This window comes from Wyeomyia smithii, chromosome 1, assembly GCF_029784165.1.
Source record: "Wyeomyia smithii strain HCP4-BCI-WySm-NY-G18 chromosome 1, ASM2978416v1, whole genome shotgun sequence".
Taxonomy (NCBI): Eukaryota; Metazoa; Arthropoda; class Insecta; order Diptera; family Culicidae; genus Wyeomyia; species Wyeomyia smithii.
This window is the reverse complement of record NC_073694.1, coordinates 178,771,564-178,797,809: the sequence shown is the minus strand read 5'-3', so window position 1 is coordinate 178,797,809 and position 26,246 is coordinate 178,771,564. Positions and strand designations below refer to the sequence as shown.

Below are 26,246 nucleotides of genomic sequence, written 5' to 3'. Positions count from 1 at the left end.
GGAAAAATATTTCTTTTTGAACTGCATACTGCGCTTAAAGCTTGGTATGCAGTTCAAAAGAAAAGGGGGTCAAGAAATTTCCTTTCGCCCTTTTTACCAAACGGAATTTTGACAGCTGAGAATGTTTCACAGTAAAGTTATCAGTTGTCAGCAGAAAGCTCTCGGTCCTCTTATGCTTGGATTCCATCCCGTTTCACGTTAAATTCTGTTTGTAATCAAGTACAACCCTGATTTCGATTTCAAGCAATCGACGAAATTCAAAAATCGATCAACAAGTGACAACACTCACATCACTTCATCTTTTTGAATTTCCTTCACTTATTTTTCGTAACAATCGAGTAAGTTAATTACACTAGCAGCAAATAATCAGCAGCATGTTACAAAATATCCGCTTGGTACGAATAAAACAACTCAAATTTAGTGCATTTTTATAACCTGTTCTCTCCACAGCATCCCATTGCGTCTTTGCTCAAAAGAACGCTCTCCACAACGGCGGCATGTAGCAAATCTCAGTCCGGGCGGTACAAGATCACACCGAAAGGCGACCGACCGCTAACGTACGAAATGGCCAATCCACCCCATCAAATAGCCCACCGCAAAGCGTGGAACTCGTGGAACACCTGTAAGTCTCTATTAGCGTTTTTGTGATCGCGTCTAAACGTTTCGATTTCAGCCAACCTCGAGGGAGAGCAGCGCGCCTCGCAAACCATGCTAGAGGACGAATTCGTGCGTCGCTTCATGACCGGCACCTGGCACGGGCTGGTACTGTCGGAGGTGATCATCAAGCGGCAGCACAACCACATCCGGATAGCGGCCATCATACGGCGCGGAATCACGCCCCGAAAGATGTACTTTTTGATCGGCTACTGCGAGGAACTGCTCGCCTACTGGCTCCAGTGCCCGGTGACACTCGAGCTGCAAACAACCGAGGACAGGAAAGATGTGATCTTCAAGTATATCTAGAAGCGGTTGTTGCAAAAAATTAGGCAATTACATAGTAATAAATGGTAAAATTCTTCAAAAATCAGCTTGACATCGAGTGGTAATTTTTTGTTTGATTTATTCTTCTCTCATCGACTCATCTCTCTGCTGCTTCAGTTTTCCTTTGCTTTTCTTTTTTTTTTTCTTCAAATTAGTACAAGATAGTAAACTTTCTGCCTCCATCTACTTCCGCTCGCTTATATTTCTACTATTACATCTGCCTACGTCCTTTGTTACACTTTGATTACACCACTACACATTCTAATCCGGATTTCCAGTACCCAGTGCGTGTCCATGCCGGAAAATGGCATGCGTATGCACACTCTTCACTAGAGAAACAGAAAAAAATGAAAAATCAAAAACTCTCTTCCTTCTTTTTTTGATTATTTGTTTTCTACCTTTTGTTTACCGTAAATATAGACTTCAGTTTAAAATCATTGCAACTAAGGTTACTATGTTTTTTTTATTCACTTCTGACGATTATTTCGTTTATGTTCTTTTTTTTTTCAATCATATGTTAGACATTGGGGTTTTATGGAATTCTGGAGGCGCATTGTGAGTGTGTGTGTGAGTACTGTTTGCAGGAGGGGGCTGGTTATTTTTCGCTAAAATACCTTGCTGTGCTACTTTTGTTTTTTTTTCTGTTTTGCAGGAGAAGCAAAATAAAAAAATATCTGATTATTGATTGAACAGGAGATTTTTTGTTTGTCTATTTGCTCTGTCCAACAGTGGTACCTTCACTTAGCTATGTTGTGTTCATTTTTATTTTTATATTTGTATTTCTGTTTTTTGGGGGTGTTAAAAACGCAGGATATAATATTTGATTAGATTTTAATTTTCTCTTTTTTTGTTTTTTTTTTTTAATATATTTTTTAGCTAAGTTCCAAAATTATTCTTTAATCATCTCTCTGTTTTTTTAATTGGTGTGCGACGGAAATGTTTGAGTAGGTTTAATGCTGTTATGTTTTCTTCGCTTTTTCATGAATTTTGATGTTCGTTCGAGTGTGTGAATGGTTTTGTGATTAGCAGCGTATTTGCTACTTGTTTTGTAGATATCTTAAAATATAATTTCCCTTAGTTATCTCAGTTGGTTGGGTGTGTGTGTGTATGACTGCCATGTTCGACGACTTTTCCCTAAGGTTAGCTTAACGACTTTTTCAGTAAATCTTTTGTTTACAAATTTAAATTTATTTTACCATGTTTCAATTATTTCTCATAGTCCTGAAGGTCGTCCATTATGTAATGTAGTTTTTTTATATCGTATGAATGCGAAGCTTTAGCAACTATGGGGCGTTTCTTTTGCACTATATATGTTTGATATTTGTGGTCGCGAGAGGACAGCGCCGTGGAAATGCTAGCTTCAGGTTCCAATTCAACTTCGCGCTCGTAGGAGAATATCTTTTGTGCAATTTGACGTAATTTATTCTGCTCATTGTTGTGAGATAACGAAAAGCACATCTACTCAAATGTTTACTGTACGGGGAAAGCGTTGTATTTGTTGTGGTTTGATATTCACCCTTACTGAAATGTTTATAACGTGTTGTTAAAGCGTGTTTTTGTGTTACGAAGCACACGCCAATTCATTGAGGCCATAAGCGCAATTTGCGGGCAGCGTTTGTGTTTGCATTGCTTACTTACTACAAATGAGCTTATTTTGCAAGTCCGGTCTACCGGTCGACTGATCATCTTTGCTTTGATTTACTGTATCCTGCTGCTTCTTCTATCATTTGTCATCAAAATGAACGCACCTTTTTTATAATGGAAAAGATGGTGAAAATACAGGTACAATGCTAAGTCCTTTGCGGTCGTATAGTTTTTTTTTTCAAATAAACTAATTTGGCTGACTTTCATGTTCTTTTGAATTCTTCAAAGTCAGAACAAGTTGTTTTCCTCGTCGGTTCGAATTAACAAAATATTAGAACAGTAAATGTTACTTGCGTTTCCTCCTTAGCAGTTTGTTAGTATGTATTGCAACTTGTAGCTTGTATTTTAAATAAATCTTAAAAATACACGAGAATTAAATCGACTGCAAAACATAATTATAAATCATTGAGAAAAAATAGCTCAAGCGTTAGTTTTTGTTTTAGCCCACTAATTTTTTCCTCAACTCTGTGGGTAAAAAATCTTCTTATGAACAAACGCTCATTATGAATGCTAAATTGGTTTAATCGATGGTGTTCAATGTTGATTGCAATTGTTCATTCACAGAAAAACAGTTTTCGTGACAAGCCACTCGTTCATGAAGTTCGGTTTTAGGATTTGTTTAAAGTTTTTTTTATCTTGTATCCTGTTCGGTGGTTACTCCGATTCCACCTTGACTATGGTTTGTACTATCTTTTTCTCTTGCTGATGTGTTGTTCGATCTTATCGTTTAACTTTTTTGTTTGTTTTTTGTTGCTTTAGTAGTAATGCTAGGCTGGATAACAACGGCTTTAAAACTGCTTGGATCACATTATTTTCATTGTGGTTGGTTGGTTTGTTTGTTGCTTGCGTTTATATTCATTGTCTCGTCACGCGGTTTTAGCATACTGACAGACTGCAGATCAAGTTCGGTTTCGGAAATACAAAGGAGAAAAGCTTCTTGGAATTAAAACCAAAACGGATTGATTTGATGCTGATTGATGTTGTTTTCTTCTGAAAATAATTACTATTCGTTGAGGTTATAAACCCTATTTGAAAGATTTTGCGCCAACTCAAACTCAATAAAACTTTGTGGGCGTGTAGGTCTTACTACCCAAAGTAACTTTTTTTTTTCGAAAATTTATCTGTACTAACATTTGAAAAGGGCGGAAGTATTTTTTTTAATCGATATATCTGAATAATGACTAGAGATAGAGAAAAGTTGTCAAGGGATGACTTCAAGGGAACTGTCTGAACTTTTATTTAAAAATATTGAAAAAAAAATTGAATTTGAGAGCCTACACTGAAAAAAAATTTATAAACAAAGTGATTTAAAAAAAAAACAGTCATCCAAGATTTTTTTTTGAATAAGTTTTAGCTGCTAAAAACACATCTTAATAAACCAACGTAAACACTTTCAAGGGAAAAAATTTTCTCTAAAAAACTTTTTCAATATTTTGATGTTCATTGTAATGTTCGTTCAGAGATCGCCTGTAGATCTTAGTATGTCGTGATTACGGTTTAGCAGTAAAAAAGTTTATTGTAATTTTAAAAGTTTTGGCAATTTTTCTGCTCAATGCTTTGTATTCACGTTCAAATAAGGTGAAAAGAAATCAACTTTTTATCTGCTACTAAACTCATAACTTTTCATTTGATACGAAATTAAAAAATCGTAAAAAGTATCCGAAAACTGAAACAAACACTAACCCGAAAGATGTACTTATTTTTTGATAATTTTTGCTCACCTGCTGAAAGAACAGATAGCATGTGAGAGAAAATTAAACCAGCATTTCTGACGAGTTGGCGCTGAAAAACAAAACAGTTCAAATAACGACCAAAAGACGTGATTTTTTGTTTTCAATGTGATTTTTTCTTCTTATTTTTTTCTCTTCCTCAACTACAACCCATTCGAGGGGGACATCCTTCCGCAGTTTACTTTGTTTCTTTAACGGGGGCTTGTTTTTGAGTTTACAATTACAATCTTACAAGCTAGGTTTAGATAGATCTTGCCATTCCTAAACGCCATCTCATTAAACGCAAAGGAGAACAAATCAATCTTATACAAATTAAAGCAGTTACTCGTAAAACGCAAAAAGGCTAAGCTAAGATTCGAAAGCCGGCGAGGATGTGGTTTTGTGGAGAGTGGAATTACGCGCGGGATGTTCTAAAATAGGTTTATATGAGTTTGTGTATGTGTAAAGTACTCCAAACACAGCCGAGCTTGTTTTGCGAGGAAAAGAGAGGCGAACAAATCTCTATTAATATCACATTAGCTAACTAGAGCAAGAGAGAGGTATGCTTTTTGTGTGTATGTAAAATATTGTGGTGATATGGATTGTAGCTTTTCCTCGGAACGTGAGGGTGGGTGACTTAATTGCTCCAAAAAATGTAATTTCCTTCTGCGAAGTTATCAGAGTTACACAAAGTATTAATTAAAATAAAAAAAAAGCTAAATAAAATAATATCACATCACAGGAGAGATACATGATCCCGAAAGAATGAAAGAAAATAAACTACACGGAGTAAGAGTTACTAGCGGGGGTCTATTAGTTGCACTTTTTGGCTTTCTGAACAGCCTGTTTTTTGTTTCTCGGTCTATCAATAGTAGTTTAATTGTTTTTTTTTTTATGGGTTCTCTATTGGTACTTAGCTGAGATTCGAACCTCTCTCTGTCGCTTTTCTCTCGTGGCTCTGCTTTTTTTCCTAAAAAACGGGGTGGGAGTCCGGATTGCTATTAAAATCCTAGGTTCTGTTATTTGGCTTTCGATAGTGGTTTTGTTGTTGTTGTTACTGCTACTAAGGTTGCCTTTTCGCTAGTATACTTGGTTAAAGTAGACTTGCCGGGAAGCTGCAAGCGATTGCGATTTCGCGCTTTTCCGTTGCTGTTAGCGATAGCAGTAGACAGTGTTATCAATGTCCATTTGGTACTAATGCTAAGCTCCTTCGAGGGGGATAATGAGCCATTTACGATAGAAGTAGTAGTGCTGTTATTGTTGTTGCTGTTGTTCCGAATGCTAAGTCTACTGCTTTCTGTTTTTGTCCTCGTTTCCGTTGTCGTCTGGTGATGATTATTGTTACTGTTGCTGCAGTTTTGTTGTGGTTCTTGTCTTAGCTGTTTTGCTACTAGCCGAGCGTGAGTTTTATTGCTACCTCCGACCTATGAGACCATTCGGAGGCTGAGTACTAGAAATGTGGATTAGCTCCAGCTCCACCAGTAGCGGGAAGTGGTCCGATGGTATGTGCGGATGGGGACAGCCGGCAACTTTGTTCTCCCGCAGCCAGTCGGCTGATATTGGCCCGAGCAGCCCCAGCGGGATCATACCTTGCTTCGAGTAAAATATATAATCAATAATACCTTTAAAATCGAATGTATAATTTGTATATGGCATTATATCTTCACTGTACGCAGACGCTAGCTTAAAGGAATGAGTAAATTCATTTGGTGTATCACAATTTGATATACGCTGCAGGCAGGATTTGTAGCCCAGCTCCTTGAAATCTTGATGGTCCATTGATACACGTCCGGCACTGAGAAACTCGATTACACCCGAATCAGGCAGCGAGTTGAAATCGCCGCACAGCACTAGTTGTACATTGTTCACGTCAAACTTGTGACCTGGCCGGAAGCTGTGGCCTGCCTCGTCCAGTATCGTTTTTATCTCGTTGCTTAGCATCATCGTCTGGATTAGCTTGACGTCGCAAAACTCCGGATCCCAGTGGATGTGCGCTGTGCATACCAGAATCGGCTGCGAGGCTGCCGCCTGCTCCGGGGAAACTCCCTCCCATGCACTTTCCTTCACCTTGAGCAGCGCCGCCAGGCCGATGTTATCCTTTGGCATCACCCGATTCAGCATGTTATCCGACCCTTCGGAATTCGCCATTGCTAGCTGATTGAACTCGACCAGATGTTCCTTGAGAAGTGAAAACCTACAAAAAAGAACCATATTAGCACTTAGTTTTAGTAGCATAGGTATGTCACATGCGCAACTTACTTGGACGATCGGAAGAAGATGGCGCAACCGTCGACGTACTTTCGGTCTACCTCGGACATGGTTTTAGCACGCGACTTCGGCGAGAAAATACCCTCATAGCCGTCGTTCTTCAGCTCCGGTTTGAAGAAGTTGAAAAACTGGTCCGTTTCGACTTCCTGCAGGCTGATGATGTCCGCCGAATAGTGCCGAATTTCGTCCAATATTGCCTAGGAGAAAATTTATTAGTTTATTTGTGAGTATTTATTGGCGAAGTTATGATTGTAGATACCTTTTTCCGATATTCCCAGCTCAGGGCCCAGCTGGGACAGTAGCCATACATCTGTCTGGTGGCGTACTTGTCGCAGAGTACATTATAGCACATGACGGTGAATATACCTGCATTGAACCGAGATGGAGAAACGAAATTAGTCATCGTAATTTTCAATATTTTCAGAAAAAGTTAAACACGTCAACAAGTTAAAAGTGTTAAAAATTTCAAGTGTCATAAATATCAAAGTCCAACATGTTAATAATGTGATCGAACAGTAGTAGGCGTTGAACGAAATGGCGTTTTTTAGCCGCAGTCCGTTGAGCAGCAACATCGTGTTGGTAATTTATCATATCGTTAGACACAGTCACATTCCGAGTCCTTCGAGAGTAGACACGTTTCCAAAAATCGTCTCTAGGTCAATCGGAAATTTAACACCGTACTAAAAATGGCAACGCGGTGTCACCAACTCCGTGTCGCATAATGGCCTCTGGAGAACGAGAAGTACGAGAAGCTTAGGACCAAGGAGAGTTCATGAAAGCGCCCACTACACACGAGTGGAAGGAATCATTAACCAACCCATTCTCCGAACTCAAGAGCATCTCCGGACTGCTACAAGAAAAGGAAAAGAAGAAAGCGAAGGTTACCCTAAGTGCAGCATTCTTGGTCCTACGACTGCGAGCTGTGTTGTGTAGCATTCAAGAAATTTTCAATAGATGGCCGGTGGAATTTTGTAAAGGTCAACAACTGTGTCGTCGATGTTGGCCATGTGAAGGCGAAGTTCTACGGAATCAATAACTGTCAAAAGCGACATCAGTCGATCGAGGAATCTACAGATGCTACCGTCGCCAATCACTGGAGAAGCCAAATGGCAGAATGAGATCCTCGGCGAATCTGGTACCTTTCGTTAGGTGTGGTGCAGGACCCAAACAAACCTGATGTGTTATCTGGGATGTATCCGTGAAAGTGAACGGTGTGGCGATGAACATGATGCTCCTGAGCAGGGCTAAACATTTTCAACCCGATCACAATGGAACGATTGAACAAGCCTCTTACTATCACTGCGCGTAATGTCATAATTAACAACTGTATTCGTGTTTATTTTGTTGAAAGAAAAACTGACTGTGTCTGTTTTTGAGCTATCTCTGATTGGTTAAATTTCGCTCACCTCATGAACACCTTCAGTCAGCTGGACTACCGACAGGCTTTCATTGACTAGCTAACCTGCTCGAAATCAAACCCAGTTGTTTCACTTGCCAAATGGTTTCACTTCATGACTTGAAACGACTTTCTGTTAGAAATGAACACACAAACGTTTACCGAGGTAAACAAAAAGTTTTTCTAATATGTCAGATAGCCATCTCTTTGATAATCCGATTTGATATTTATTTCAATATGTTTTCGAAAAATACATGCATAGACTTAGAATTTTAGCGAAAGAAGGAAATGTCTAGTAATAGGAACTATGTGGATTGAAAAATCCTTCCCATAACATTTTTCCGTCTGCTGCTGACTAACTGAGACTGAATGCAACGTAAAATGAGTAAGAATTTCCCAAGTCGGCAGAGGTGATCAAGGAGAAGCACTACAATGCTGGGACAGTGTCGACAACGAAGAAAAGGCAGTATAATTGGCGTTGGAAGTAGCTAAAGTTTGCCGAAAAGCAGGCTTTTATCTATCGGAGAAATGCGCTCCGTTGAGGTGAAGAAGCTTACAATGAATAGCCAGAGCTGGTTGGAACGTGTTCTCGGTTTATCTTGATCAGGCTTCGAAAAAAGACTGTGGTACGACACTATATTGACGACTGTTCTCTCTTTTGAAGTAAAATACTTCTCTCAGGAAGTTCGGCTACATAGGGATGTGAAATGAAAATCTAAAACCGAAAAAAGTGAAAAATATGTCCAATTTCAAATGCTAATAAATCGGCTAGTATTCGATGGATTTTCTTCGTTCTTTCAGCAATAGATTGGAAAGTCTTCTAAGATTCTTCCCAAATGCAGATAATTGTAATTTTATTATTCCAACTATTGTACTATTGAAAATAGTCAAGCCTTGTCAAAACGAAAAATTCGACCTCTGATTGGTTGTCATATGATTGCTTCCCAAGCACGATCGACAGAATCATTGCCATTTGAAATGTACAATTTGGCCTATATAAGAGCCTGTTTCACCCGAAGCTGCTCATTATAATTCTAGACTGCGACAACAGCAGTCATTTTTTAGCAGCAGCAGTAGCAGTGCAGTGGATACAGCAGCAGTATCAGCATCGTTGTATATTTTTGATCAAGCATTCCAATAAACGCATGGACTTTGCTGGAGAACCACGGACAAATTAGGAAAAACGTGTATTTTCCTAAACTTTAATGATTTTTCGAGCTTAAATTAGGAATAACTCGAAAACCGATGCCTTTAGAATGTTAAGTACCAAGAGCTTTTCGATTCAAAATGACTCTCTGCATCTTTTAAAATCATCAGAATACAAATATTTTGAAAAATGTTTGAATTAGAATTTTTATAAAAAAATTAATCTACCATAAAAAAAATATTTTTCATTTCTCCATCCTGGACTTTTTTTTGTAGAAGTTGCGTATTAACGTCGAGTTTCTTAAAAAAAAATTCAACTCATTTTTTTTCAAATTGAAATTTGATGTTTATTTTTCATTTTTTTTTTATCAAAAAAAATTTTTGTACAGTGTATATTTTTTATGATGCATTTTTATTTCTCTACAACTCATTCTCAGACAGTTTTTCATACGACCAACGGTTTCTGGGCTACAATGCACAATGGTCGGAAAATAGAAATTTCCGGCCAAAATTCATTTTTTTGTGCCAAATTGTTGGTTTTCCACTGTAGATTATTATGACATTACAAAAGTTTTGTACTGACAAGGGGCTGACTATAAACCACGTAAACTGTGGCAAATGTCTTGTGTTTTCGAATAAACGTAAATAACTCGTTAGTGGAACGAGATAAACGATTACTGTTTTTAGCAAAGATGCACATAATAGTAAAACGCTTCTTATGGCTTTGAGAGTTAGTTCACGATTTGTCCGCAGAGATATGGTTTCTTCAGCAAAGTTGTAAAGCTATTCAATTCAAACAAAACTACTGAAGACGAAACGATTTAGCAAATCTCGATTGTAGAGCCAGCAAATGTTGATACAGTTTTCTATGGTCTTGTTTGTAAAAAACTGTTTTACAACGGTGCTTGATCAATTCAATGCAATCATTTATAACATTTTCTATTGTAGGTTATATGAACAAACTCACTAAATCGATCTTATTAACTTCCTCATTGTAAGACATTGCTCGCTTCTTCGTAAAACACTTGAATAAAACTTAAGAACTGTAAAGCACACATAAAAATTTGTTTCCTCCACATACACAAGCAATCACTCAAAGAAATGAACTAGAATCAGTCAGCCATAAAAAAATATGAGCCGCATGATTCAAGAGTATATCAATATGTGTGAGATTGCGTTTATGCGTGGGAGTAGTTGTGAGATTGACGGTTAACTCAATGCAATTTTGTGTATGAAACATCTGACTGCAGTGTTGGAAAGTTCGACCATGAGAACCTCCATTTGTTTATGCTGTATGCCGACACATCCGGTACGCAGCTTCTACTTCTGCTGTAACTGGCGAGTAAATGCCCAAATGCAAGCTCGAACCATTTGTATAACTCTGGCAGGCAGTGGTATTTGTGTTTGGTGAAAGAAGTTCGCGTGAGGTGTTTCATAGCCGTGTTTTCATAAAAGAAACACTGGGAATCATTTTTGGGATAATAAATCATTTTTTTATTCGGTTTAGTATGATTTCACGTGAATAATCGCTAAGTCTTTTAGCGATGTTGTAATGGGTTAACAAAATAAATTTCAGAAAAAAACTTTGGGTTGGTAAAAAAACATCGATACACGCGAAAACCAATTTATTGCTAATATTAACCATTTTTTTTTTTCAAACAAAATGAAAAAAATATTTTTTTTTACTCAAGTGTGTACAACTGAAGAATCACACTAACTTTAAGTTTTTCCAGTATATTTTAGAACCTAATTACTATGATATACGTTGATAAGTCTTCATAAAACTCCAAAAAATTACATGAAAAATTAAAAATTTTAAATTACCTTTTTCTACAAAAACGCAAATTTTACTCAAACTTTTAACATATGTTTCAAACAACGTATATTCTAATAAACCAACTAATCTAATAGTTTTACGTTTTTTTAGTGTGTTTTGAACCAAATTGCTATAATATACGAAAAACTTTGTTGATAAATCACCCAAAAATTCAAAAATTGCAAAAAATGGAAAATTTTTAATCATCTTTTTCTACCAAAACGCAAATTTTCCGCGATCTTTTAACACATATTCTTAAAGGGCACAAGTAGGGCTCTCAGACACACTATCAGGTGCTGTGCTTACACGTGCTTACATTTAATGTTTTTGATGGTAAAAATTAGGAAAATTACGCATATTTTCAATGTGGCCTGCGACTGACTCTGTAGGGTTGAAATCCATTACCCATCTTGTTTTAGGGAACTAATTTAATAAGCTTTCAATCATATGTGAACATATCATGATCGCTTTAGTAGGTTTTTATATATTCAAAAATATTCAGAAAAACTATTTTTCTCCGTTTCTGAAATAGGTAACTTTGAAGGCATTTTTCAGCTTGAACCTTTTTTGTATCAAGATTTCGTTCAAAAATTATGAAAATATAAATAAAATACTACAAAACCATGTGCTCAAAACATCCTGAATATGAAATTCGCATTTTGGTAATTTTGGCCACTCTTTTATATAGGGACCGTCTTATGTGCAATGCTCCGAATAAAACCTATGCCAAAAGGCATACGCCCTTTTAGAATATAACTCATGAGCGTAAAAAATCTTTCCATTTGTGAAAAATGCTCAGTTTGCTAAGCCAAATACGTGTGCAAAGTTTCATTCAAATAAAAAATGGTCGATTAAATTTTCGCGTATTTCCAGATCATTTGGCGCGATTCTGCTCATCAAATACTATATTTTCTGTAGTTTTGAGCTAATACACTGGGAACGGCAGAATTTGCCTACAGGGTTTCCGAAACGTCCCCGTCACAATAACAATTTTTCTTGAATTGAAGAGTTAAGAATTAAAAGCCTATTTATATTCAAAACTTTTTAGTTGTTTGGAATTACATTCGATTTTGTTTTTTGTTACTTTTTTCTAAGCTACAAATTTAACAAATAATTTGACATCTTTTTAAGCATCCTCTACTGCTCACTCATTGTGTTTGGCACTTTTAATGGAATAGACACACATATTCTCAAGTACTTACATGCACCCCTGGCCCGGTTTGGTCGCGCTAGAGGAATCCAGGGACGTTGCGGTGGTGGAGCCACGGTAACTGCAATTTAGGAAAAGAGAAAAAAAAGAAACAAAGAAAATATAAATTAGCAACCTGTTTAAATGCATCCGCCTACGGTGTGGGGAAAGATATTCTCATGCCTAGCACCCCACTCGACGCTCGAGATGGATTTATGGGTAATGAATCTAAATTCTTCCGTGTTGTTTGCAGTGGCAGACATTAATGCGCGCAAAATGTACACTCAAAAGCGCAGATATTTACGTCATGTCTAAAGGATGTCTGCTGCCTGCAAAAACTGAAGCTATTTTTGCATCCACTGCTGGAACCAGCAGTTCAGAAGCAGCGCAGCAGAGGCAGTCTCGTGTGTAAACAGTTTTTTTTCCAGGTGAGGTGATTTAAAATCTCTGCCTATAAACGGTTTATTGCCTGTGACAATATGACTGTGGGATTAAACGATTTCTGCGTTGTTCTCCATAAATTCCAATGAAAAAAAAAAATACAGAACACGTGGTTGTGTCATCTAGGGTGGAATAACAGGTACACCTTCAGAGCTGTGTAAATCAGTACCTCGTGCCTGGGCAGAGTCCAGTCAGTGGATCGATAGTAAACCTTTTCTCAAGCAATCTATGTCGGACCATCGGAGCTCATAAATCTTTGGTTTATTCTTTCCTGGTCCGCCCCTCTCCCGGATGAGCCCGGTCACCATGACCCCTGCACACGAAAAGGATGCAAATGTAGGTCTGCTTGCAAATTCTACGAGTGCACGATGTGCACAAAGCGAAAGCGAAACCGATGTCGAAGGATAAACCTTAAAAAACCACCCGGGAAAGGCGCGATGTTCCGTGTTGTTGTTTGTTGCACCTCTGCCCCCTGTTGAACTAAAACAATTGATTGCTGTTCGCAATCGCGGCCGGCACACCTCGGGAAATCATCTTGCCCCGCAAGATTGGAAAATGAGAAGAAAAAGGAGGACGCACCCACCATCCGCGCGCGAGCGTGTGGTGACCGCAGTGAATAACTACTCGCCACAGCATGTCTTCCGGTCCGGGTTGCTCGGGAAAAAATAGGTCACACTAATAATCCCGCAACAAATCAAAACCGGTGCATCTGCATGATGATGTTCGCGGTGCATTTTTTTTTGCTTTTTCTTCTATTGTGTGGCCCACACTTCCGAGAGCGCAGAGTTGGCTGGCGATTGGTCGACAAAGGGCTGCGATGAAAAATGTTACATTTTTATTCATCCTTCACCATGCGGCTGAAGTCACCTGATTTTGTGCATTCATGCAACAACAAGGTCAGCGGCGATCACCGGTGTTATTATTATATATATTTCTTCTAATGACAAGCCTGCGGCTGTCAAGGTATGCAAGTTGATCAATCAAAGAGGTCGTACCTAGAATTAACCCTTGCGGCACATTTTATTTTGTCTTTTTTTTCTGGCTTTGTGAAGCGTTTCTATCCGATTCTGAGCTTGATTTGGGATTGTTTCTTATTGCTAAACAATATTTTTTTAAGCTTAACGCAATTGCCGTTTATCAAACTGGTCTACGAAAGTAAAAGTGATCTTCTGCTCTGTACGTTGGATGGAATAGAATCTCTTCCGTAAGGTTCATTAACATGGACAGCGCCTGCTCTAATAACACATTGCATTGCGAAACGTGCGACGCTGTAGATGTTGATGACGACCATGATTACATCGCTCGATGTGAGTGTCTTCAAAGACGGAACCGCCCAGGCACTTTCGTTCGTTGCTCTCTGCTGGTCGGTCTGGTCGTCGTCGCCCACATCAGGCTGGGCCCCCTAATCGTAAGTACCGGGAAAGTCATGACTTAGAAGGGTCTGATTGACATCCGCGACAAATGGCACGTCTCACGTCCGGTCTACATTTCTCTACATGCACAGAGTAACAACCTTTTACAAACGCGGGGTTAGAATAATATGCCGGCTTGCTGCTACAAGACTTGGCCCGGGAAAAGGGCAACACTAACAGCCAACGAGGACAATCGAATTACTTTTCTAATTCAATTTCCTTTCTCGCCTGCGCACTGCCGCCGGTTTGTCGTTTGTCGCGGAATATAAAATCAGCTCAGCTCATCGAAACAATAGATGCATTTCGCTGCAATTTATTTCTGCTCTCCATTGTAGAACACATTCTCTTCCCGTAGCCCGCTTTCCCTTCCCCCATTTGATTGTGCAGAGAGAAAAAATATTCACCGCCATTATAACTAAATCGATTGTCGTCAAAGTGCCCGCTGCGGCGGCGAAGCTTCGGTCCGGATCTGCTCCGAGCTCGACACGTCTCCCCACGAGAATGTCTAAACCGAATGCGAGTTATTTTTATTGCTCGCACATTTGCAGGCAATTATCGTGACAAACAATTGCGGATTTATTCAAATTTATGCTGTCACTGCATTCCCTTGCAGCCGGCCGGCCAATTGGACCGCAGCGGATAAAACCTCCTCTGCTTCCTCCTCCTCAGCACACGTGAACCACAGACAAACTAGATGTGATCTGGCTTTGATCGCCACCTATTATCGTCGGGTGTGGCACCGGACGTCCGCTTGTCTGTGGGTGTCGCGGATGGTGTAAGTATACGATCGAATGACAAGCGAGTTGATCGCGAGACGACGACGCTTGTCGAAGCAGCATAGAACGAATAACTTGTTGCGTGATAATTTGCCGAGGCAATGTGCGATCGAGTGCATTAAATCCGAGATGTTGTGTTACAAACACAGAACATTGTGATGTTCATGCGCTCAGAAGGTGTCTCCGGGCGAGAGTTACAGTTCCCTAGCCTGATTGTGCTGCGTCAATTGGAACAAATAGTGCTTTTAACCGAATGGTCATTGTAATGAATTGTAGATTTACAACAGTTGATTGGCTTGAGAGCAAACTCATGCATGTAGAACATATTATAGGAAGGAAGTTTTGCTCGCTTGTTTTTGTTTTTGCGTAGGTTAGAACTTGGTCGGTGAATGCTTACTCAACAGCCGGCTGCCTTTTGCGAACACACCAGGGGTCAACCGTAATCAGTTAACCGTTACAATCCGCCTATGCAGTCTAGCTTGAGAGCAGGTGTTTAGAAGACACGCCTTCCGGATGAATATCGGCGTAGGATTGAAATCGAGCGAAACGGAAAATCAATTGATTGTTGATCGTAAGACCGCAGAGCGGTATAAAATATTCATAACGTCATTTCAACACTTTTTTGCCACGTGACGTGAATACTTTTAGGTTAGAAGACCAGTGAATTAAGTCACACCGATCCGCGATTTGCGTTAATATCGAGTTGTACAAACGGAAGTAGAGGGGCTTCCAAAAAATCTAGCATTTTTAAAAACATCGACAATTTGAAATAAATGTTCACTATTTTAACAATATGAAAAATGTCATGAAAGTCCAAATCAGGAAAGGTGACTAAATTGATAGAAATGATAAAAATGTTTAATATTTTATATGGAGCCTGTTAAAAACATGCGTAGAAGAAATCGCGTAAACCCGTGTAAAGAATAAGGTGTAATTCCGAAATTCCCGGAGCAAAATCTTGATTTGTAGAAAGTGGTTCGTAGTGGAGCGGTTCCACAGAAAAAAGTCGCAGTTATAATTGTACTGTAGTGTTGGTTATTTTTTTCTCGCATAAGATTATTTCCTTTTTTGACAAGTCCTTACAAATCATAAGTCCTAATTGCGAAAGCCAACAAATCAATACAATTAAAATTGCAAATTTCTAAAAGTGCCGAGAAGTCACCATTGCACAATGTTCCAGAAACCGAATTTCGGGGGAAATTTGGATCTAGAGCTCGGTAGCAATAAATTAGAGAAAAATATTCTTCTGCAAAGTTGTTACATATGATAAAGCGCCCATTGAAAAAATTGAAAGACCAAATTGGAAAATGATCCCAAATTGAGCTCAGAGTCGCCGAAAAGAGCTTCTGAGGGAAAAAAGCCCAAAACAGAAAAAATCCTAAATTGAGCTCAGAAACGCCTAAAATTGAGCGCAGGGCCAGAAAACGCCGAAATGGAATATGATCTTAAATTTAGCTCAAAATCAACCGAAAATACTGGTCAAAATAGAAAATGATCACAAATTGAGCTCAGAATCGCCGAAAAGTGCTTCTAAGGGCCACAATAGAAAATGATCCCGAATTGAGCTCAGGGCCAGAAAAGGCCAAAATAGAAAATAATCCCAAATTGAGCTCAGGATCGCCGAAAAGTGCATCTAAGGGCCAGAAAAGGCCAAAATAGAAAATGATCCCAAATTGAGATCAGAATCGCTTAAAAGTGCTTTCTAAGACCAGAAAAGGCCATAACAGAAAATGATCCCAAATTAAGCTCAGGGTCAGAAAATACCAAAATAGAAAGTGATCCCAAATTAAGCTCAGGATCGCCGAAAATTGCTTCTAAGGGCCAGAAAAGGCCATAATAGAAAATGGTCCCAAATTGAGCTCAGGGCCAGAAAAGGCCATAGTAGAAAATGATCTCAAATTGAGCTCAGGGTCAGAAAAGGCCATAATAGAAAATGATCCCAAATTAAGCTCAGGATCGCCGAAAAGTGATTCTAAGGACCAGAAAAGGCCATAATAGAAAATGATCTCAAATTGAGCTCAGAATCGCTCAAAAGTGCTTTCTAAGGCCAGAAAAGGCCATAATAGAAAATGATCCCAAATTGAGCTCAGAATCGCTTAAAGTGCTTTCTAAGGCTAGAAAAGGCCAAAATAGAAAAAGATCACAAATTGAGCTCAGGGTCAGAAAAGGCTAAAATAGAAAATGGTCTCAAATTGAGCCCAGAATCGTCGAAAAGTGCATCCTAAGGCCAGAAAAGGCCAAAATAGAAAATGATCCCAAATTGAGCTCAGAATCGCTCAAACGTGCTTTCTAAGGCCAGAAAAGGCCAAAATAGACAATGATTTCAAATTGAGCTCAGGGTCAGAAAAGGCCAAAATAGACAATGATCCCAAATTAAGCTCAGAATCGCTCAAAAGAGCTTTCGAACGCCAGAAAAGGCGAAAATAGAAAATTATCCAAAATTGAGCTCAGAATCGCCGAAAAGACAGGTCACCTGAAGTGCTTCAATTGTGCTCAAAATTGCAGGGAAGGATATTGGTCGAAAATAATCAAATCCGTATTTTTTCGTTGGGTCGTTAGGGCGACCAGGTCCGAAATAGGGTGACCATGAAAAAAAGGTTTTATTCGATGTATTTTATTATAAAAAATTTATAACTTTTGAACCAGCTGTTGGATTTTCGATCGTTTTGGAACAAAATAAAGGTATTTTTTTTTCTAGTTTCGAGATCGAGATTAGTTTAATATATATTGAAAATGAAACGAAAATGAGAAAAAAAGGACAGTAAGATAGACAGTCAAAAGGAAATCAACTACGAGACAAAAACTAACCAAAAATAAAACGAGAATGGAATAAATATGAGAATAATTACTTAGAAATAGGTCAAAAATAACAAAAAAGACTAAAAACACAAAAAATAAGACAGTAATAAAAATCAAATGAAGCAAATATTTGGATGAAAATAAGATACAAATGAGACAAAGTCGAAAAAAAATAGATGAAACTAAGCAGAAAGCAAAAATTAGTCGACAGTCGGATAAAAAATGTTTCAAACACAACAAATATGAAATGAAATTGAGATAATAAAGAGTAGAAACTAGTCGAAGTTGCATCAAAAATGGCTCAAGAAAACAACCAATATTAGATAGAAACAAAAATTAGAGAAATAAATTAAGACAAGTAAGAGGAAATTGTTGACAACAAATATGAGAAAAAAACAAGACAGTAAGATAGAGCACAAATGACAATGAAGATACAATCAAAAATAAACATATGAGTCAAAAGGAAATCAATTACGAGACAAAAACTGGCCAAAAATAAAATCAAATGGAATAAATATGACAATTTTTATTCCATTTTATCGAAAAAAATGTGACAAAAATAACAAAAAAAAAACTAAAAACACAAAGAAACAAGGCTAAAATTATGCAAATATTTGGACAAAAATATGATACTAATGAGATAAAAAACAAAAACGAGATGAAACTAATCAGAAAGCAAAAATTAGTTGACAATCAGTCAAAATATGTTTAACAAATTAAGAGAATGGAACAAAAATCAAACAAATATAAAACCTAAAGACAGAAACATATACAGTCAAAAATAATGCAAGAATGAGACAAAGTTGTAGATACAGATAAAACAGCCAGATAGATTACCACAAGATTCTCGAAACAATAGCATAGAACCACTATATAATTTAGAATGGTACGACAGAGAACTGAAATATAGGTTCCAAAAACAAACTAAATAGCTAAAGAAAACTTGATAGAGAGAAAAACATTAAAGGCCAAATAATAGCCAGTAGTAACACAAATCCAATAATTTTGAGCGAAGGTCTCCTCCGAGTCTACTTAGGAAACGAAAATAGGAAAAAACTACGTAGGTCCATTCAACATCACAAAAGTAATCACCAGTAAAAAAGAACCCAGGAGCAAACAAAAAAAAAACAAATAGAAAAAAAAGAAAAAATATTATGTAACGATATTATATAGATTTCATTAAATATAGAACATTGTAAACAAGTTGTGAACTCTCGAATGGTTACACCATTCTTCAAAAGAAGGAAGGTGTAGCATACCAAACTAACATATCGTAATAATACACTAATTCCATTCCTTTATTCGTACATTTCGGAAATCCCAAACTCCAACAATCACCATAAAATCCAAGACCATTCTGACTCAGCAAATGAACGTCTCCGGCCTTCCCAACAATAAAACATAACACATGACACACCCAAAGACTAAGTTATAAATTAATTATAAAGAATACAGAGTCAGTCTGTAATAGATAGCCAACGTGTGTGTACCGCTAACTTCCCTTGAAGAGATGTTCCTATGAGGTAACTGTGCGTTAATGCCAAGTAGCAAAGAGTACCACTAGAAAGACACAACCTAAACAGTGCTACACAAAGTGAACTAATTCAATAACTAATAGACATGTACAGAAATGGGAGTTGCAATCCCGGGAACTATTTCCCGGGAAATTCCCGGGAACAGAGATATTGATTCCCGGGATTCACGAGTTCCTTGAAATATTCCGCAAGGTTCACTATATTTTTCTATGCAACATTGCAATAAAACTACACTACAATTCCCGGGAAGTGAAATTTTTTATTCCCGTTTCCCGGGAAATCAATTCTCGGGAATATTGCCAACCCTATACAGAAAGTTGAAAATGTTATAAAAGTCAAAAATGATGAATGGACTTGAACGGAACAAAAATAAAAAACAAGAGCAATATGAGACAATAATTAGTAATAAGTCGAAAATAAGACAAAAATAAAATAACAATGAGAAAAAATTGAACAAAATTTTGGACAAAAAAACAAAACGAATACGAAAAAATACAAAAATGAGACAAAAAGTAGTCAAAAAATAAGACAAAAATCTAATGAAATGTCAAAAGTAACAAAAGAGACAAAAATGAGAAAGAAATGGGATAAAAATAGGACGAAAATAGAAGAATACGTTAAGCGTTGTTTGACCAATAAATAGTTTATGGGTTCAATGATGGCAATTTCGGTCACGGGTTACTTTAAAACACGTTTTAATGTCAAAGCCGACGTTTCAAGGATATATTTTCTCGTCCTCAGAGCAACTACGATTAACAGTCAGTTTACAATTTACATAGATTAGTCACACGAATTAAGTTATTACATACACAACTTACAAACAAAACAAACAAGTTCTCGTCAAAATATGGTGCATTGGTGTTAAATTGCTGTTGGTTAACTACACTACACTGTGGATGTCAAATATGTAAAATAATTATTGGTTTGTGACTTTTCAAAATTTAAAAATGCAAACGGATGAGCTACACTTACACAGTATCTTCCAACACACATCACACACGATTAAAGCCGTCGGAAAATGTTGCGTTAAAACGGAGAGAAATAATGTTGCAAGACAGAGATAGAGAGTGCTAGAGACTGTAGTAGTCTGTATCAACATGTGAGAGATCGCAGCGTGCCGGAGTAAGCGATGCTTAAGTTGTTCGTGTCCGTTCTGTAATTTATTGCGGATCTGTCACATGCGATGTAACACATTTCTAACACCTGTAATGCTTGAATCCTATCATCCGAAGTTAAAATTCTAGTGTTGGCTATATTGAAACTGTGATTCTCTTCTATCGCATGCTTCATCAACGCCGTCTTTTTAAACTCATCTTCCCTTCCCTCCCTCTCAGTGCTAGAATCTTTATACTGTTCGTAGCGTTTCATGAGAGAGCGGTGCGCGGCAAGACGGTTCTTCAGTTGCTGTGTAGTCATACCAATGTATGAGCTACCGCAGTCTGCACACGGGATACGGTATATTACGTTTCTTTTTGAAAGATGCGAAGAAGAGTCTTTATGTTTCGTGAAAAGTAGTAAAGTTAGTAAAGATAAAATTCCAATAAAATACACCAAAAATTAGTAGAAGATCAGACAAAAATTACACGAGAAAGGGACAAAAATAAACTAGAAATGAAATAAAAGAAGACAAAAAATGAGACAAAAAATTAATAAAAACAAAACTGAGACAAATAGAAGACAATAATAATTTGTTAGAGATTAAAAAAACCGAATTAATTCACCTAGCGGTGAAACCCCAGCCTATATCATTCCAACTTATTATTTGTTTAAGGGGTGATATCCACCAAAACATTTTTTTTTGTCACTTTCTTTTATTGGCTTAAATCATACTAAAACTATCCTATAATTAAAATCTACATCGCCCAAGTACTGATCTAAACTCAAAATTCGTTTAAATCAATTTTTATCGAACAACTTTTATGCTCCAAAATTACATTTTTCGTTTGTTTTGGTGATGATCGTTTTTGTTTTTAATTTCGAGGCTTTGTAAACTAGTAGAAGTTACCTATAATGGATATCGCGTTTTAAATTTGAAGTATAGAGGTCGCTGCATCAAGTTGCGACCGTTACATAGTCTCTAAAGCACGTGTTTACTCACAATTTCGATTTGTTAAGTCGATCAGCCGTTCTCGTTGTGTACGTTCTTTGTTTGAGTTTTTCTATACTTTTTAACTGTGAGTTATATTCAAAAGTACTTAAATATGAGTGATTAGTTTGAGTTTTCCGTGGGATCGGACGCCAACCGCGTCAAAGTCGCTGAGCATCGCATGTCTGATATCGTGAAAGAGGGTAGGCGCAGCCTACCATAAGATTAAAAAAGGAAGAAGAGGAAAACAAAGCCCAGGAAGAACAACCTTGCAGCGCAGGGATAGCTGACTGAAGGTAAAAAAATATTAGGGGCTTTATTATTGCGATTGTCGAGGTTTATAGCATTTTGAAACTTTAAGCGCGTTTTTCTCAAAACCAAGTTTTCAAAATCGGCGAGCAGTAGAACTGAAAAAGTTTACATCCGACAGACTTGAAATTTTAACTGTTGCTTCCTCATTAAAATATCTAGTGAAGTACACACGATTTCAGCGAATGATTAACAACAACAAAAATTAAAAACAATTTATGTTGATTTTTTTTTGTCGAAAAGCAATTTTTTTCCAAAACCGTTGCCATTTTGCGAAGATAAGTTCTAAAAATATAATCACGTGTACTTCACTAGCGTTACTTATGTAGATAATGAAAAAAAATTTGTTTTGGTTAAAGGTGGAGTTGGGTACGACTTCTACTGCTCGCCGCGGAAGAACTTTAAAAAAAGGGGTTTACGGCAATCGCTGCACAGCCGCCCTTTTGTATAAAAAGTAGCAATAAAATTTTTAATTCTATTCTCTAAGAGTTGCTCAAACCAACGATGTATTATTTATACACCTTACACCTTAAATGTCCTTGAGAAAAAATCATGAAAAAGCCTTGTTATTTAGCATCTGGTGGATATTACCCCTTAAATAGATTTACACGAACACTTTAATTCATAGAAAAAAATACATCTTGATAATTTCTCCTGGATTTATTTTTCACTCTAAATAACGAATTGCTGGTAGCTAAAAGCACAACTATACTGAACATTTTAAACATAGCATTCACACACATATGAACATATATTAACACATACACATGAAAATAACATGGAATAGATATTCTTTAAATATACGATGCAATTTTTTTTTAATCGTGGTATAATCGAAACGTCACTGTTCTCATATATACATAGGTCGGACTCGAATATATATCATTTCAGATTCCACTATTTATAGTAGGTATTTTTTTTCAAAAATGACTTATCTAAAGCTGAAATGTCGTAAGAAAATGTCCATAAATTACGTAACGCTTCAAGAGAAGAAAGGGATGGCTATCTGACAAAGTGTTGCCACCAATGCGAAACATTTCGAGGATCTATACAAAAAAAGAGGGTTGCGAATATTTTAATTTTTGTTCTGTGTAATCAATTCGTCTTTAATTGATTCATAAAATAGAAAAAATAGAAAATTTAAGAATAAACTAAAGGAGACTAAAAATTAGATAAAAACTAAAAAAAAATATCCAAAAATAAATATAATAAAGAAAAAAATACCGAAAAACAAAATGGATAAAAAAAAAATTTAAAAAACATTTTAAAAAACAATTTTGAAAATAAGTGAAATTGAATTAAAATTTAAAAAAAAATGAAAAATAGACAAAACCTAAAAAAAAAGTTAAAAATTAAGTCTCGAGTCTTGAGCCAAAATTTATTGGCAAAATTTTAACAGAATGCTTCTCACCATACCTGCTCGATCAACCATCAAATTGAAGGCGATTATTTTCAAAAACTTCATTTTTTAATACCATCGCGCATAGCTTGTCAAGGACTTTCATCTCGAAGCGATGTGGCCACATTCGGCATGCTGCTTATTCGATCTCGTCCATAATTGCCCAAATGTCAAGAGCTCATTAAACAGCTTGCGACAAGAAGATTTGTACTGATGAGTGACAGCAACTTCGGCGATGGTTGGCGACAAAATTAGCTCCGAGTGGTCCACTTGAGTCGGCTGGCGAGCGAAGGTCAGTGCAGCACTTGGGGAAAAGTGGTGTGTACCTTCTCCACTACTTAGGGCAAGCACTGATTTTTCCCATGGACTGGTTAAGATCGCGGAAAGATTGCACGGTCTCTCGCAACATGCCGAAACGACGTCGTTGGAGACGACGTGCCGAAACTGAGTCAGAGTGTCAAAGAGCGTTTTCTTCGCAGGGCACAGCATAACACCATGGGACCCGCGGACGGAAGATCAGTTTGGGAAAATCTCATGATTAAATGTTGGTTACTACCGATGCAGCAATAAAGTTACAAAACTAAAACATCCACAATTCAGATCGTTGGGTTGTCCAGGTTCGAAAGGACCGGTTGGAAATAGAATGGAAACTAGAACACGAGGGAGTTTCGTAGGTCAATAGTTTAACTGTGGCAGATCTTTTTCCCCTCGAATGCAAACAAGTTTCCTTGTGCAGCACGCGAAAACGGACGGCGAAATTGAAATTATGATGTTTGTTTGCCTCTTTGTTTGTTAGTTTTTATCCCATCCCGATTCGGCCTACGGAGACGGGGTGTTCCCTGGTTCGGCTGTACATCTCTCCGCGACACCGCTAATCAGCATCTTACCGATGATGCCGGGCTCGAGTGCCTTATTTCCTCTTTGTTTTATTCGCGTTGGCAGATCCAGCCAGCAGATAAGAGGGGCTATACTTCTGCTGGTTCTCACACGGCACCTTGACTTGACGGGTGGACATCTCTGGGCTGGGCTCGAAATCCCAACGAGTGGCGAGTGTTGGCTTATTTTCTGAAAGGTCTCTCAACAACCCGGACAAGCTGAATGAGCGCATTAGTAATAACATACCCAGTGGTCTGTGCCCTGGCGTGAACATTTACCTCTAGATCAGAGTTGCATCACGATCTTTCTATGAATGAATCCGCGATGCTCGAAACATCTGGCATAGCGGAACCGAATGGACAAGTGACTGTTGGCTGGTTTAATCCATTACAAAGTTTATGAAAATATACAAAAAAAACCTTGCTTGTTGTGGAAGATCAGAAGGGTTACACGGTTGAAACTGCGCTGGCACTCAGTGTACCTATGTGCGAATCTTTGTCTTGTTCACAGAGTAATGGAGTGTTCAATCCTCGCCAGAAGAAGGCTCCATTCACCGTCTGTCCGTCCACTTACACAAGAAGCAACTCGTGTTTGTGAGAATGCCCAGTTAGCCCAGTGAACTACTTGTAGGTGCTCTCATATGGGTACCCTTGAAAGTGGACTGCCGTGCCACTGTTTTGTCGGGGAGAAAAACATGGCACAACACTTCATATAAGCATGTTCGGAAAGACACAGCCGGGGCAGACGCCAATCATTTTGCGAAATGAAATAATTGACGATCTCTCGGCCATATTCCGTGTGTCTGTCCGTCCGTCTGTCGGTTTGCTCGCTAAGGACCATCATCCGGCGAGTGAGCGAGTTCTGAGACTGAATGAACGGCTGCACGGGTGATGTCAGATCGTGAGAAATCCAAATATACCCGGCCGGTTTGCCATCCTGTTGTTGCTGTTTCTATTTTCTCTGGCCAGAAATGTAATCTGTTTGCCGCGATGAAGGCATGCTAATATTTAGTTTGATTCATCACGTTTTCATTTCTACAAGACTAGGTTTCTTGTACTGAATTGAATTTATTAATTTATAGGTTATAGCACGGTACTACATTTCCATCTTTCATCCGGGGATGCAGACAAGAGTAGGGCTGGTGTCCTATATTTAACATAGTGCTTAAAGTTGGTGTCAACCACGGTGATTGATGATTTCTTCAGGAAAAGCTTATAGTTAATGAAACAAATTCAGCAGAACTGAATAGTCTATGATAGGGAAATTTGGTGCTTATGCAAGGCTCGCAAGTGCATCGGTTTCGATCAACCATTCTAAGCTCAATGTTGAAAAATTGTTTCTAGACCTTTTCTGTGCTTCAAAGGCATTTGATTCGGTGCTTAATTCGGGATCTTAAGAAACAGAGTTAGTTATACAGTTCTGTTTCAATTCTCAGTTTGAGGAAGTAATCACAATCATGTCCGCGTAAACACACGAGTCATTCTATTTGTTACTGTTGGAAAGTGAAACTAAAAATCGATAAAATATAAATGTAAATTTGCGTTTGGAATATAGTTTTTGTCTGGCGTACCCCGTGTGTAATGCACAGGTTGCACCAATGGACGAGTCGCCCCTGTTATCTCTAATTGTCAAATTCACGCCCGGTTTTCTCATGCTTTTTATTTCGATTTCATCACGCTACTTCAAAAGAATTTTAAATCAAGAATAATGTATTGAAAACGAAATTCTCATTTGTGCCTTGAACGTTGAAACCCTGAAACTTTATGAACTCGATTTGAATGCTCTGCTCAATTTTCTATATAGGGCAAAGAAGTATCATAACTGTTACAGTTTGTTTGTATCATAGTTTTGTAATGAATGAACCGTAAAAAACATAATTCACTTTGCAGCGAAAATTATGTATTATTCGAGAAAGAAGGTCTGTTAAATTAAGTAATCAAAAACAACCTACTGATTGAGATACACTGCTAAAAATTGATAAATAACATGGATTATCTAATTTATTCCAGCAACTTTCTTCTCTAGCACAGCCGACACTAAAATATACAATCGATTTTTTACTCTCTCTAGTGCACATAAGACGGTCTCCATAAAAGGGTTTTGAGCACATGATTTTGTAGTTTTTGATCTATATTTTTATAATTTATCAATGAAATCATGATATATGAAACGGTTCATGTTGAAAAACGCCTCCAAAATTACCTCTTTCAAAAATGTAGGAGAACAGGGGTGGCATTGTGCAGCTCGATTCGAACGGTTTTCGCTATTTTCTAGCACGTCACAAACTGCCAGTTATGCTTTAACCTCAAAAGGAGCTGTCACTGTCATTTGTCCTTCGGCTCATCTAACCCGCAAAGTCGAATAAAATACGAAAAACGAAACATAGCGCCCACCAGCGATCATTTAGTTTTGTTCGAGTTACTCGAAACGAAATGTGCAATCTCACCCCAGTTGTTTTTTAACA

General features: G+C 37.8%; 2 protein-coding genes across 3 annotated transcripts in view; one reads left to right on the top strand and one right to left on the bottom strand.

Moving 5' to 3' along the window:
• The first annotated feature begins 258 nt into the window (after positions 1-258).
• On the top strand, positions 259-1,027 carry LOC129730653 (28S ribosomal protein S24, mitochondrial). 2 transcript variants are annotated; one of them, XM_055690171.1, is made up of 3 exons: positions 259-395; positions 451-622; positions 674-1,027. In XM_055690171.1, exons 1-3 carry the CDS (start codon positions 375-377, stop codon positions 961-963), a joined length of 483 nt encoding a protein of 160 aa, XP_055546146.1. In that variant the 5' UTR covers positions 259-374; the 3' UTR covers positions 964-1,027. The 2 variants fall into 2 exon arrangements, with proteins under 2 accessions (XP_055546146.1, XP_055546140.1); XM_055690165.1 differs by having other exon boundaries at positions 320-338; positions 422-622.
• Positions 1,028-1,043: 16 nt separating this feature from the next.
• Positions 1,044-26,246, bottom strand: part of LOC129730580 (CCR4-NOT transcription complex subunit 6-like) — a 301,129-nt gene continuing 275,926 nt past the window's right edge. Inside the window, exons 4-7 of the mRNA XM_055690025.1 lie at positions 12,163-12,231; positions 6,862-6,968; positions 6,594-6,799; positions 1,044-6,528 (exon numbers count right to left, since the gene is read on the bottom strand). Coding sequence (XP_055546000.1) covers positions 5,748-6,528; positions 6,594-6,799; positions 6,862-6,968; positions 12,163-12,231 — 1,163 coding nt within the window. The 3' untranslated portion in view covers positions 1,044-5,747. The remainder of the gene's footprint in view (positions 6,529-6,593; positions 6,800-6,861; positions 6,969-12,162; positions 12,232-26,246) is intronic.

Excerpts from the sequence above, each read along its gene's own strand:
- LOC129730653 (XM_055690165.1), top strand. Across the intron at positions 623-673 it reads GTGGAACTCGTGGAACACCT|CCAACCTCGAGGGAGAGCAG; the intron begins GTAAGTCTCTAT and ends TTTCGATTTCAG.